This window comes from Clupea harengus, chromosome 8 (genome assembly GCF_900700415.2).
Source record: "Clupea harengus chromosome 8, Ch_v2.0.2, whole genome shotgun sequence".
In the NCBI taxonomy this organism is placed as follows: domain Eukaryota; kingdom Metazoa; phylum Chordata; class Actinopteri; order Clupeiformes; family Clupeidae; genus Clupea; species Clupea harengus.
The window spans coordinates 19,751,518-19,765,981 of record NC_045159.1 but is presented as its reverse complement, the minus strand read 5'-3'; the positions used below and the strand labels follow the sequence as shown (position 1 = coordinate 19,765,981).

The following is a 14,464-nucleotide window of genomic DNA, read 5'->3' as shown; positions in this document are numbered from 1 at the left end:
TTGCATTTCAGCTGGGCTAATGCTCTTTCCCCATGTTCCTCTTCTCCACAGTGAAACCGGTCATTAGTACTTAGTCACCTAGAGAGCGCTAGGCTACGGTTAGCGCAGGAACCCTACTACAGTATCACAGTTTCTGATCATTCCTTTATAACCATGAGGCAGTCAATTATGCCATCCCAGGCACCTTATTCATGTGTATCTATTTAGGGGGAGTACTTGTACTCCATACCACTGCACTTGCTGTTATTTGTTAGTTATTGTATTTTTTGTGTTGTGATATGTTGTCTCAGGGGCGGCGCCCCTGGATTAGCCATAGCACCCCCATAGCACCCCCAAGAAAATAATGGTTTATTTATTATTGTTATTTAATTTAATTCTGCGTTATTAATTTAATTCATTGTGTGATAATAATATTTCAATCATAAAAGAAAATAATAACAGATTGAAATGAACAGATTGTTTACGTAGCACGACAGAGACACATCGCATGTGTGAACGTTGACGTTTCCTGACGATTGAAGGAGAAAGAGAGCTAGTGCACTGTCAAAGTCAAAGTGAAGCGGTAGTATCAACAAATTCACAATAATGGATCGGTTTTTGATACCCAAAATTCCACGAGTAGAAGAATCATGTGACGTTGAAGAAGAAGAAGAAATGCAAGGGGTATCTGAATCTGATTTAGAAGAAGAGGAACGTCGTGGTCAAAGAGATCAACCCTACTGAGGATGCTAGCCATGCTACACCTGGTCTGCTGGCTTGCCCGGATTTAGCTTTTCCAGCATAGTTTGGTTTGCATTTTTGCCTGTTCTTTAAGAGTTGTATTGTACAATGATACAATGATCTAGCTCTGATTATTGTGGTTTTGAGTGCCTACTGTTCTGTTTCATTCGCTTTTAAAAGGGGCCTGCATCTTTACATCGTTTAACATTTAAGGTGGAATGGTCTTGTTAGATGTGTAACATTAATGAATGTGGTCTCTTTTGGGGATTTTTCTGGATCCGCCTTAAAAAAATCAGAAATTCTAGCCTAGGACGAGCAGTCTGTCTGTGCTAGCCAGGTATACATAAGCTTCTATGTTTTTATTGATTGTGACCTGAAATAATATATACGTTTTGAAAGCATTTCTGACTCTTTGACTGTTTTAGTTCATTCTATCTGCTATTCTAATTTGACCTCTTTAGTTTAGAATGTATTGAACTATTTATGTTTAGTTTAATTTGTCAGACATGGTAGTGGTGACCTGGTGGTCATCTGGCGCCAACTTTAACTTCCACTGAAGTAAGTGAAGTATTTGGGATTGCGGAATCTATAACATGCTGCATGCATTTTGTCAGTGACCGTCGCAGAGGAACACAGCTATGTGCGCGTCCGTCGGAAGCAGCCTAATGATAATAATAATACGATCGATTTGTATGGCGCTTTTCATGGACCACAAAGACGCTTCAGAGAGCAAACATGTAAAACAGATATGACGATATGGTGGGGAGGTGTTGTAGTAGAGAACCATGTGACACGTATGCTATCACCCTAATTTCATAGCACCCTCTGTAAAACGCCGAGCACCCCCTTAGCACCTGCAGAAAAAAATCTCTGGCGCCGCCACCGTGTTGTCTCTCGTGGCACCAACAGGAGCAGCGCTCCAAATTTCGTTGTATGCAAATACAATGACAATAAAGGCTTTCAATCAATCAGGCTGCCCCTGACGGTTTTAGGGTTCAGGCCCTGGGCTCTGTAAAGCGCCTAGAGACAATTAGCGGCGCTATATAAATAACATTTCATGGAATTGAATTTTAAGGCCGAGACGGACCTTGGCCACTTTGATGATGTCTGGGATGTGCAGGTAGGCGGCGACGGGGGGCAGGCCCCTGCCGATGAGGTAGGCCTCGTCAGCCTTCTGCCGGTGCATCTGCCCCGTGTCCTGCTCCGAGTACACCGCCACCGTACGGATGCCCAGCTCCGTACACGCCCGGAACACACGGATGGCTATCTCACCTGCACACACACAGACACAGACACAGACACACACACTTAACCAAAACAGCCCAAAAATGCTTTAAAAGGCTTTAAAAACTTTAAAAATGTAAGAAAAAATGGGAAAGGAGAAGAAAGATGGAAAAGGAGGCAATAGAGAGGAGAAGAACGAAGCAAACATTAAACGAGAGGAAAATGAGAGAGAAGAGCAGGGGTAAAACCACTGAAATGGAATTCTGGTGAAAGAGTAGAGAGGAGAGGAGAGAGGAGAAGAGAAGAGAGTTTGACCTGAGGAAGAAGAGAAAAGCAGAAAAAGTACACAGGTCATGGAGTGAAATGAAGAGAGGACAGAATAGAAGAGACCAGAGGATACGAGAAGAGACCAGAGGATACGAGAAGAGACCAGAGGACAGAATAGAAGAGACCAGAGGATACGAGAAGAGACCAGAGGATACGAGAAGAGATAAGAAGGAACGAGACAATGGGAGACGATGCGAGACAAGACAAGGCGAGATGATCTCAGCTTGAGCTCCACGGCTGACCTCTGTTGGCCACCATGACCTTCTTGATGGGCTTGTACTCTCGCGCCTGAGGGGAGTTGTGGGCGCCGCGGGCATGGCAGCACGCCCTCCGCACCATGAGCAGGCTCAGGGCCACACGCACGCCACCCACCTGATGCAGCATCTACACACATGGACAGAGAGAGGGAGAGAGAGGGTTAAAAACAGGACCTGCTGCAACATCTGGAGGAGAGGGGGGGATAGAGAGAGAAAAAGAAAGAGAGACAGAAAGAAAGATTAAAAGAAAGAGGGACAAAGAGAGGGGCAAATGGACTAGAGTGAAGAGGAGAGACAGAGGAGAATCCTGAAAAGAAGAATGCAGACACAGGAAGTAAATGTGCAGACTATGTGCAGAAGCGAGAGGAAGGCAGACGACCCGTCAGTGCTAACCTGAGGGAGATAAAGCCCCTTTAGGGCCTGTGAAGTCCCTAGATTTATCAAACAGGAGTGTGTAAAGATAAGAGCTTGTCAAATTACACCCAAAGTCAATGACAGCAGCTAAAGCGCTCACTTTCCGTGTGATAAGATAAGAATAATCATTCATGAGAAAGCCCCTCAGGCTAGCCCGCTGCCTGCTTCTCAGAGAAACTTTCAAAGAGTTTTGTTTTACAAGCAGAGCTACAGTAAGTGGCCTTGTTGAGTAGGCCGACGTGTTTTTAAAAATGGAGGTTTCCGATCGTTTAAAATGTAGCGGACGCCACGGGTCTGTTCTTTATTTCACAGAGCCTCAGGCAGAGAGAATCGCAGAAGAGAAGCTGCAAAGCATCATGGGAGAAGCCGAGGCAGCACCTGAACAAACAGCCATTCTGAGCACGCTCCCTGGGAGACGAGAGACAAACAAAGGGGGGGGGGGGGGGGGGGGGGGCATTCCACACTTTGACAGGGCCACATTGATGGTGAGCAAGGCAGTGTGTGTGTGTGTGTGTGTGTGTGTGTGTGTTTGTATGTGTGTGTGTGTGTGTGCTTGTGTTTTTTGCTAGACACCCCAACCAACAAAACCTTAGGGCACCCCTATAGGCAGCTGCTGGAGGTGAAGCACACTCACTCTCACTCAATCACTGTTTCACTCTCTCCATCTCTCTCTCTAACACTCACTCTCACTCAATTACTCTTTCACTCTCTCACAAACACACACACACACAATCACTATTTCACTCTCTCACAAACACACTCACTCAGTAGCTCTTTCTCTCTCCATCCATCTCTCCCTCACATACACTCACACACCTAATCACTTTCTTTCTTTCTCTCTAACACACACACACACACACACACACACACACACACACACGCTAGGCCCAGTTGAGGACGTTGATGAAGCATCGGACCGTTGAATCCCTCCTCACTGTTGGGGAACTTCAGTAGAGACTGCTGAACACCGGCCATCAACACTAACACCACCAACACCAGAAAGACGGAATAGCATCCTCATAACTGCTAGAGCACCAGCACACACCAAGAGCAGTCCAGAAACCAGAAATATCACTGCAGAGATTCATCCTGAATCTTTTAAAGGTCTTTAAAAGGGAGGAGTCCTCCTTTAGAAACGTTTGATCACAGCTGGAGGATTTTAGGAAAGACTGAGCTCATGGAGAAAGAAAGAAAGAGTCTGTGTGTGTTTGTGTGAGAGAAAGACAAATAGAAAGTGTGTGCGAGAAAGAGAAAGAAAGAAAGAAAGAAAGAGAGAAAGAGAGAAAGAAACTTGATCAAAGTTGTTTAAATGTGCTCCGAACAGTAAGTCCTCCTGGGTCCTGACACTCACACAAGTATTACTCTGCCTCCCTGTGACGCTACAAGCCCTGATGCAGCCAAGAGAAAAGGTCACTTCACCAGAAGAGAGCGAGACTAAATCAAGACTACGACACAAACTCACTGCAGGTCAGAACAACCTGTTACTAAGAGAAAAACTATGTCTCATTAGAATGACCTGCATAACTTCCTTCATAACTCCAGCTTATCTGCAACCCCCGGCCAGGTTCGTGTAAAGAATGCTACCGTACCAGGGTGTGGACTGAAATGTGAAGACCAAAAGGCCGCATACTCTGAAACAGGTTAAAACTAACAAGCATGAAGTTGAGTCAATCCCAAATGTCTTCCTCCTCTACGTCGATCTACAGAGCGTTTCCTGTAGTCCCTCATTAGTCTGCAGCACTCCTCAGAACTGCACCGGACCCTCACACACACTAAAGACATGCCAACTCCGGTAGGCACACACACCACTCCCAGTAGTCTGCCATCATTCCCCATTTAAATCACCTAACAAGCAGCTCCAGACAGCAGCCATGACTGAGGCTACGCTGCCCTTGAGCGGATCCCTGCCATGACTAGGCCAGAGAGTCAGCAGTCTCATGACAGGGAGGACTCACTCAGTTACAATCTGCTCATCTCCCTGAGGGTCTGCAGCTCTGTCTGTCTGTCTGTCTGTCTGTGCCTGCAGTCTGTGTGTGTGTGTGTGTCTAAAGCTCAGACTGGCTGTGTCTGTGGAAGCTGGAGATATGAAGGAAGTTATTCCCAGTGTGTCCCATAAGGGACTAGACCAGTGTTCCCCTCATAAGGGACTAGACCAGTGTTCCCCACTAGACCAGTGTTCCCCATAAGGGACTAGTCCAGTGTTCCCCATTAGGGACTAGTCCAGTGTTCCCCATTAGGGACTAGACCAGTGTTCCCCATTAGGGACTAGACCAGTGTTCCCCATTAGGGACTAGACCAGTGTTCCCCATTAGGGACTAGACCAGTGTTCCCCTCATAAGGGACTAGACCAGTGTTCCCCATTAGGGACTAGACCAGTGTTCCCCTCATAAGGGACTAGACCAGTGTTCCTACTAGAAAATATAGGGCTAGGGTTACTATATACCTATATGTATATAGGATTAGGGTTACTATACCTATATGTATATAGGGATAGGGTTACTATATACACTGAATACAGGTCACTTTGACTCATAGGTCTGCCTAAGTAGGTCCTCCACTGAGGGTGACGCTGAAGCCGCTCTAGTTTACCAGTAACTGGACGCCTGCACTCCCCCGAAGACCTTTGTGTGTATATCCAGAGCCATATCTGTCTGTATGTCAAACATCAAACACAGATCAAAGCCAAACAGTTGCACAAGGGTGTGTGTGTGTGTGGCGCCAGTGAGCGAAATCTGTGTCCAAAGTCTGGTGGCGGTCAAGTTATGGTCAAGGACGGCGTGGAAGAAAACGTTTTGGGGAGGGTGAAACAAACTGAAACAGCGCCATCACATCGAATAGATACATGTTTGAGTAAACAGCCCACATCTCCATTTCAAAATATTTGTTGAAATCAACACATCTCCGCAATAGTTGACCAGATTATATAACACTTCTTCCCCTTCCTGCATGTGTGGCAGAGGTCAGTATTTCCAACAAGCATGCAGAGTTTTTTTTCCAGGGGCTTCTCAGTTGCCACGCTAAGGGCAAATAAAATCTGTCCTTTCGGACTATAAAAGGTAGGATCGCATTGCTGCCTGACAAAAGGCTGACTGTCCGGCTCAAATGACTCAAGTGAACAAGCACAGAGACCTGAGGAGTGTGAGTAAGACACATTTCACACACAGCCCCATATGTCTGTGCGCTCATGAGGGTTTTTTTTTGTCTTCCTTTTGCTTTTCTTCATGTGCTACTGTTCCTGTGAATGCTTCGGCAAAACAATGCATCACTTGTTATGGCAATAAAGCCCTGGATGAGATCTGAATGAGAAACTCTGAATTAGAGTAAGAGGAGAAGAGAAGAGGGGAAGACTGAGGGAGAGAAGAAAGGAGGGAGAGAGGGGGTGAGTGAGCGAGAGGGAGAGAGAGAGAGAGAGAGAGAAGGGGGGGGTGAGAGAGAGAAAAGTTAGGCTAACCTTTGAGGGATAAATAACCAGAGCGGCAGTGGAAGGGAAGAGAATCACAAGAGAAGAGAAGTGAAGGAAAATGAAGCACTTAGAGGTAAAGAGAAGCAGAGGAATAGAGAAGGACAGAGGAGAGAAAGAATAAAAGGGGTGTGGAGAAGAGGAATAGAGAAGGACGGAGGAGAGAAAGAAGAGGAATAGAGAACGACGGAGGAGAGAAAGAAGAAAGGACGGAGGACGGAAAGAAGAAAGGGCAGAAGAGAAGAGGAATAGAGTAGGACAGAGGAGAGAAGGAAGAAAGGGCAGAGGAGACAAAGGAGAAGAGGAAGATGAGGATAGAAAGAAGAAAGGGCAGAAGAGAAGAGGAATAGAGAAGGACGGAGGAGAGAAAGAAGAAAGGAGAGAGGACAAGAGGAGATCTGTGGGAAGCCTGTGGTGGCAGGGTGCAGTAAACACTCCAAAGCTGTAATCAGAAACACACACACAAACACACACACACACACACACACACACACACACACACACACACACACACTGCAGAGTGTGTGTGGGCGACTAGTCTGACAAGAGTGTGTGTGGACGAGCCGCTTGTTGAGAGTGTGTGTGGATGATTAGACTTTTGCGAGTATGAGTGAACGACTAGACTGCTTCAAATGTGCTAGGAAAACTAGCCTGCTGAAAGTGAGTGTGGACGAGCAGCTGACAGCTTGTGCTTATGACTAGCCTGCTAGAAGTGTGTGTTAACAAGACTGCTGTAAGTGTGTGTTAACAAGACTGCTAGAAGTGTGTGTTGACGAGCAGCCTGTCAAGATTACGTGTGAACCACTAGACTGCCCAGAGTGTATGTGGTCGACTAGCCTGTTGAAAGTGTGTGTGGACGACTAGCCTGTTTAAAGTGTGTGTGGACGACTAGCCTGCTAAGAGTGCGTATGGACGAGTAGACTGTTGAGAGTGTGTGTGAACCACTAGACTGCTCAAAGTGTACGTAGAGAGCAGCTCGAATGTGTGTGTGGACGACTGGCCTGTTGAGAGTGTGTGGAAATGAGCAACTGAGAGTATGTAGACGACTAGCCTGTTGAGAGTGTGTGTGGACGACTAGCTTGTTGAGAGTGTGTGGACGACTAGCCTGTTGAGAGTGTGTGTGGACGAATAGCCTGTTGAGAGTGTGTGTGGACGACTAGCTTGTTGAGAGTGTGTGTGGACGACTAGCCTGTTGAGAGTGTGTGGAAATGAGCAACTGAGAGTATGTAGACGACTAGCCTGTTGAGAGAGTGTGTGTGGACGACTAGACTGCTGAGAGTGTGTGTGGACGACTAGCCTGTTGAGAGTGTGTGTGGACGACTAGCTTGTTGAGAGTGTGTGTGGACCACTAGCCTGTTGAGAGTGTGTGTGGACGACTAGCCTGTTGAGAGTGTGTGTGGATGAGCAGCTGAGTGTGTGGACGACTAACTTGTTGAGAGTGTGTGGACGACTAGCTTGTTGAGAGTGTGTGTGGACCACTGGTCACATTCCTGCTCTTGAAGTCTGATCTTCTGCAGCTTGTCACATGGCCCTTGGCCATTTTGTGGAGACATTGGAGACAGACGTTATGCTGGGGTGGACTCAGACTAAAACTGCATCTTGCCCACCCTAAATAATTAAGAGCAGAATATTTTATTTATGAAGAGGCACCTTGTATCAAAGACACTTCAGGTAACTTGAGCAATATTTCAACCATTCTGTATGCAAAATACAACTGCAAAACAGCACAAACATTATTGCAAAATTATTAAGACCCCTTTTGTTGCTTTTTTTTATTCCTTCTATCCTGTCCACAGTTGCAGTTTGGTGTCAGTGTCATGTTCCATGCAGCAACTGTCTCTGTTTTATCTGAACTGCAATACACATTTGTAAACAGCTGGGCTGCACAGAGGGAATAAGCTGGCCAAATGACTAGTACTTAAACTAATGACGAGCCAACAGTGACTGACAAGCCCAGCTGTTCATCCACAACTGCTGTCTGCCCTCACATCAGCGCATTCTCCAAAGCTGTGTCAGGTAACAGGCCAGAAATATGAGTCACTGGCCACTCTTTACGTCCATGCTTAGACAGACGCATGTATCAGGACACACTACACCTGAAATCTAGGCACTTGGCATGTATATATTCCTCTTGACATCTCTGAGTAATGCGTTCAAAATAGTTTGTAAAAGAAATACAAAAAAATCACACCACGTTTGACCATTTAGCCTAAACTTCCATCACACCAAAGCATCTTATTGCATTTGGGAGAAAGGGAACAGTCACATGTCAGTGCCTTCTTCCTGGTTTGAGCCAATCAGGACCCGTAGGAACAGAGTTGGACACTCATCCTGGGGAGGAATACATGCAGGAAGTAAACTAAATGAACCTTTGGAATTCCCCTGAGGCTTGACTCAAGACACATGTGTGTCATTACAGGAGTACCTCCCACTACCGACAGCGCCCGTCAGCCTTCGAACACTGGCCCAGAACCAGGTTGGATCCAGTGTATATCTGTCAGGTTTGCTAAAGTCTCCACAGCTGTTTTGCTTTTTCAAGCTAGTACACAGCTGAGCTTGATCAAACCGGTTTAATCTGGTAGAACACATACTGCCTAACCTACAAGCAGCTATTCCAATTACAAGATTTTTTTAAAGCGTGATAAAGGAGGAGGGAAGACCTGAGGAATAAGTCAACTATTCCCTTTTTATGACTACAATGAAATTTCGAATGAACTTAAAGTGCAATACCCATCAAATGACTCATACACTAGCATTAGCCTGATGCACTAGCCTTAGCCTGAAGAGGAAGTGTGATGCAACACCACTCAGAATGAACTCAGACCACTTACACCTTATCAGAGCAGCGGGTCAGACACTGAGGGCCTCATTTACTAACAGGATTGCGTCCATTTCAGGCGTAAAATAGCGGGTAAAGACATAAAACCCTATTTCCAAATGAGGCGCACCTGAGTAAAAGCGCAGATTACCGCTCCTAGGAATTGGGTGTGGGAAAGTGGGTGTTCGTCGCAAAGAGATGGGAGGAGATGCGTAAAGTGCGCCTAATTATGTTTTAGTAACGAAACAAGAGGTGTTTTAGCATGACATATCAGCTGCTAAATTAAAACTATGTGCCTGCGAGAAATTTGAAAAATGTTTATATTTGATATATCATTTAATATAGGCATACAAACAAATAGAATTACAAACTGTCCCACCAGCTAGCTGTTCGGGAAAAGTTCGGCCACGTCTTACCCAGAATCGCCGTTCATTGTATGGTTTAAACGGTATTTCATAGTTCAAGCACACCGAGTACAGTGCACACCTTCTGCGTAGGAGTAACGCGTATCTATTCAGGAAAAGTACTTGTACTCGAAGTACACTAACTAAACTACCGGTAAGTAAATTGTAGAGACAGAGCAGCATATTAATTTCACCTTCCATGTTTATTTTGATGTTATAGCCTCTCAAGCGCAAGCTACCCCCAGTGCCATGGCAACCTACAACTACAGTTTTCAAATGTATCTGCCTAGGGCAGCGTTTTTGAAAAGCATGGTTTTCAGTGTTGGAATACGCCGTTTTAAAGTAAGGGGTGTCGTGTATTTCTACCAGACTATTTAACTGGATGCTATGGAGCAGTTAACCTGGATATTAACTATCCTAGCTATCTCTAGCTTAGAGACCCATCTTAACAGTTTGTAGTTGCCTGTGTGTGATTAACTCATGTTAATATGTGTGAATATGAACTTTCTTGTGAACATAAACTCGTTAATATGAAGCTGCACAGGCACCCTGAGGGGTAACCATAGCAACCCAGACACTCACTGTTCGCTGAAAAGTTTAATTTCCCCAAATCAGCTCACCAATAAAAGACAGTCTTGAATTCAAAGTGATCACAACTTTTAATGTGGACGGAAGGGCTAAAGGGAGAAATATTTATGAGTTTCTATATTTACCTGGGTTAGTTTGCTGTAACCTCGTGAACCAAAAGCTCTAATTCTAATTTTAGCTCATCATCCACGGTGGAACACACAGGCTCTTTCTTCCCTATTTTCGCGGAGCGCTAAATAACACTAATGGGCGGTGTTAGGCGCAGATGACGCGACGAGGGTTCTTGTTTGATAAATAGGATGCAAAATACCGTGCGTTATTTGCGGTTTGGCAAAGGCGCAGATTAAGCTGCGGTCGCAATGTTAGTAAATGAGGCCCTGAATGTCACACTTTCAGCTTGGGCCATATGCTGAGTGTGCACAGGGGCACACAGCCCACAGGGCCACAGCCCAGAACACGGACCTGCAGGTCTTAGCCCAATGATAGAGTAATGGGGTACATCCACTTATTCACAGATCAATTCAGTCAGGTTTTAGCCTTGCTGGAGAATGATGCTTCTGAAGACCAACCTTGAAGAACTAAACGTTTTCATGGTATTATTAATCGATCGGTGTTAGCTTAGTTAGTGCCCAACGTTACCAAACCCAGAACCTAGGAAATGTACCCTGTGTCAGTTAAAGCCTTATGTTACCGAGCCCTGCCTCTTACGGCAAATAAAACCTCCCTCAGGTTTTAAACCAGCCCCATTCTACCCCCAACATGTACTGGGCCTGAAAGACTAAGTGACCCACAGAGTGACCAACTTTCAAGGCTGACTTGAAGGCGTGAGAATCGGTGAGATTGACAAAGACTGACGAAAACAGGTGCATTTTTTGACGTGAGATGCGTTGAAGTCAACCGATTTTGTTTTTTTCTTCACGCTAGCGTGAGACAGCACATAAAAGTGTGTGCGTCACGCCAAAAGTGTGAGAGTTGGCAACCCGGGAACCACAGCTCCGTTCCTCAAAAGTGCCAGCAGCAATCATCCAATCCCAGTTATGTCACCGTGCCGAGAGCCTGACTCCACCAAAAGGCTCACGTTCCTAAGAGTCCAGCTGCAGAGACCTGCAGCTGTCATGCATGCTTCATAACGTATGCCAACCAAGCCACAGGGCTGCAGGAGGACACGCAGGGCTGCGCTAACACACGCCACCCTATCGCTGCCGCTGCCGCTGTACAGCTCACAGCTGCAGAGAGTGAAACAAGTGAATACTCTGGGCTCAAATTCATTCCGCACAGATTAGATTAGATAAGAGCCCTGTCATTTAGATTATTTCGCACAGATTAGATTCTGTCCCTTTCATTCACATACAATCTTGGACAAACACAACAAAACAAAGCAAGCTAATGGCAGGCTTACGCTCCCAAGGCATTGTCAGTGTGGCTTCCCCCACTAAACACCGAGAGGGAGAGAAAGAAAGAGAGGGAGAGAGAGAGAGGGAGAGAGAGAGAGAGAGAAAGAGAGGGAGAGAGAAAGAGAGAGGGAGAGTGAAACGGAAACAGGTATTTTGTTGCTCCAGATTCCTGAGAAACTCGATGACCTTGTTTAACTTTTTCTGACTGGACCGAGAAACCCACTCTTGTTTCTATTTTTGCCGTGTTTCTGTATTAATACTGTTGAGAATGTATACACACACACACGAGTGAATCACAGGGAAGAGCTAATACCACAGAGGATAACAATGCCGTTCTCACAGGAGAAACATGTTGGTGCAAATCTACAAAATTACCTCCCTCAATGTTAGGAAATACCGAACAAGATCAAACCACATAATACTTGGCGCTAAGCTAACCAAGCAAGATTAATTTTCTTAAGTGGACAATAATACTAGTCACTGAAGGCTGCAATAACATGCAAATATGTAGCAAGTTGTTTTTTAGGGCAGTAAAAATGTATCATACCAGGAGAGCAAGAACGAACAACAATGATTTACAACAATGTTAGTGCCAATAGAGAGAAAATATGAGAGAGAAAATATGAGAGAGAGAGAGAGAGAGAGAGAGAGAGAGAGAGAGAGAGAGAGAGAGGGACTGAATGTCATGAATGGATTTTTGGATGCCAATATCAGATGACACCGGACTCAGATTCAGTCCTTGTCTTACCAGTTAGGTACCTGTTCTGATCGAGTAAGGGAGAGCCAAGCAAGCCCATGTGACTCACACACAGTGAGCCACAGCACAGGCACATGTAGCTAACTTGTGTTGGGTAAACATGTAGAGATCTGCTGGTATCAACATAACTTTGCTACAAACCCCTCACATACAGTACTTACAGCATGCATTCAACGTCAACATCAACAAAACAAAACCACAAGGAAGTGTGGCAGGCATAAAACAAACGCCATATTTTATGCCTGCAGAATGAGGCCATAACTATGTGAGCTCTGACCCAGTAAAGACTGTTGGGGCATGTCACTTTATTGACAGCCTTTGTTTGTTCAAGTTTGACTCAAATTCAGCTTAATAGATGGAAGTTGGGCCTCCTCTAAGCCTATAGCAATTATGTAATGGGGAAAGAACAGACATTCCAGTGCATCGCCAGCATTTGTAGGCGTTTGGTGCATTTGACATGACCACGAATGTAAAGAAATAGTAAATTGACAGTGTTTTTCCATCATGCCATCAGAGTTACACACTTGTTGTTGTAGATGTAGGATTTATGTTGTCATCAAGAACTAGGCACTCCACTTTTAAAGTTCAACCAGCTCAGATACGTGCTGGTGCTGTAATACAGCGCGCAGAGAGTGCGTCTCTGGCTCTGCAGAAGGCACCTGCGAGCATGGGCTAAAAGCGACGGATTTCTACAACCAGCAAATAGTTTCCAACATAACCCCTGTCGTGTTTTGGGGTTTAGCCTCCGCTGAGTAAATAGACCAAGTTGGTCAACTTGTTAGCACTGCGGAGAAGGAAAATTAACGCGTTAACACTAGGTCTGCAGCAGTGGCCATCCTGCGCTGTGTATGTGCGTGGCTAGAAAATTCATTCATAGAGTCAGAAACTGGATTTCCATCAAAGTAATTGCATATTTTAAGCGCATTTATGAAAATGTATGTCCTTCCGCAGTGATATGCGAATTAAAAATGGACACTCTCCTGATCAAGGGAAAAGTTGTGAACGGCTGTGAGTTCAGAACTTGAGGTTGTCAGGGGAACTTTAAAGGAACACGCAATAAAATCTCACCAAATGCGATTTGATGCGAATAAACCAGTTTACATCATTTTGTCACAATACCATATGTGAATCGGAGTTAATCCGCCCCCTGTAGCGAATCGAATTCGTATTAAATGATTTTATGTTAATTTCAAGCGTCTCCAGTCATGATTTCATACTCGAATGGTCAAAAGTTGGATGGGAACCCAGCTAGAGTTGACATTATCGATTCGTCAAACAAGGTGACCACACAACAAACAGTGCAAACAGACGTATTTTGAGACGTGTTAGTAATAATTTCTAGTTCTAAGTGTACACATGACGCCAACGGCCCCCGATACTTTCTAATAAAAATTAAGTTATCTGTAAGACTCTTTCGAATAGGAGGAGCTAGTATTCTAGTCAGTCGACTTCAACATCCGCTCAGGTTGTGCACTTGCCAGAAACGTCTGCCTCAAAAAGGTAGCTCAAGACTAACCAGCTACCCCACTTAATCCGACAATAGTAAGCACTTGCTCTGTGCATCATTCATTGCAATTTGGGTGGTGAAGCTACAATCGAGGCTAGCATTACATTCTGCCTCGCTAACAGACAACCTTGGATATGTCAACGCTCTTTCCATATTTGACGGCACAAAGACAGAATACTCACCTTTCCTTCTCTCAGTAACGAGTTAAGGATTTAGTATCCAACCCAGTATCTCAAAAGAATGTCAGGCTGGAAGTGGAAAAACTCAAGGCTCCCCGTGCGTAACTCTGAGGATGGGTGACGTTGGGAGGTGTAGTAGTGCGGCTATGCTATACTGGGCCCTATCTCAGTTTTATTTCATACGGGAATGTGTACATTGAACTAGAAAGGACGTGTGATGATGTTTAGGGATAGTTATAGCGAGAAATCACGAGATAAACTGCGCTAACTCAAAACGCTCTTAATAACGTCCCGCACCTTGCCTGGCCAAAAGGAGCAGTCATACAGCTATATGTGAACCATTTAAACCCTTTTCAGACGCTTTGCTCAATGTGTCATCACTTGTTATTGGCTGCTCTTGCAACTCCCTCCTCCC

General features: G+C 45.2%; 1 protein-coding gene across 1 annotated transcript in view; it reads right to left on the bottom strand.

The window, feature by feature from the left end:
• The window catches only part of pcxa (pyruvate carboxylase a), a 126,625-nt gene extending 112,196 nt beyond the window's left edge, over positions 1-14,429 (bottom strand). Inside the window, exons 1-3 of the mRNA XM_031572240.2 lie at positions 14,053-14,429; positions 2,514-2,655; positions 1,808-1,992 (exon numbers count right to left, since the gene is read on the bottom strand). Of these exons, the coding sequence (XP_031428100.1) occupies positions 1,808-1,992; positions 2,514-2,655 (327 nt within the window). The 5' untranslated portion in view covers positions 14,053-14,429. The remainder of the gene's footprint in view (positions 1-1,807; positions 1,993-2,513; positions 2,656-14,052) is intronic.
• Positions 14,430-14,464: the final 35 nt, after the last annotated feature.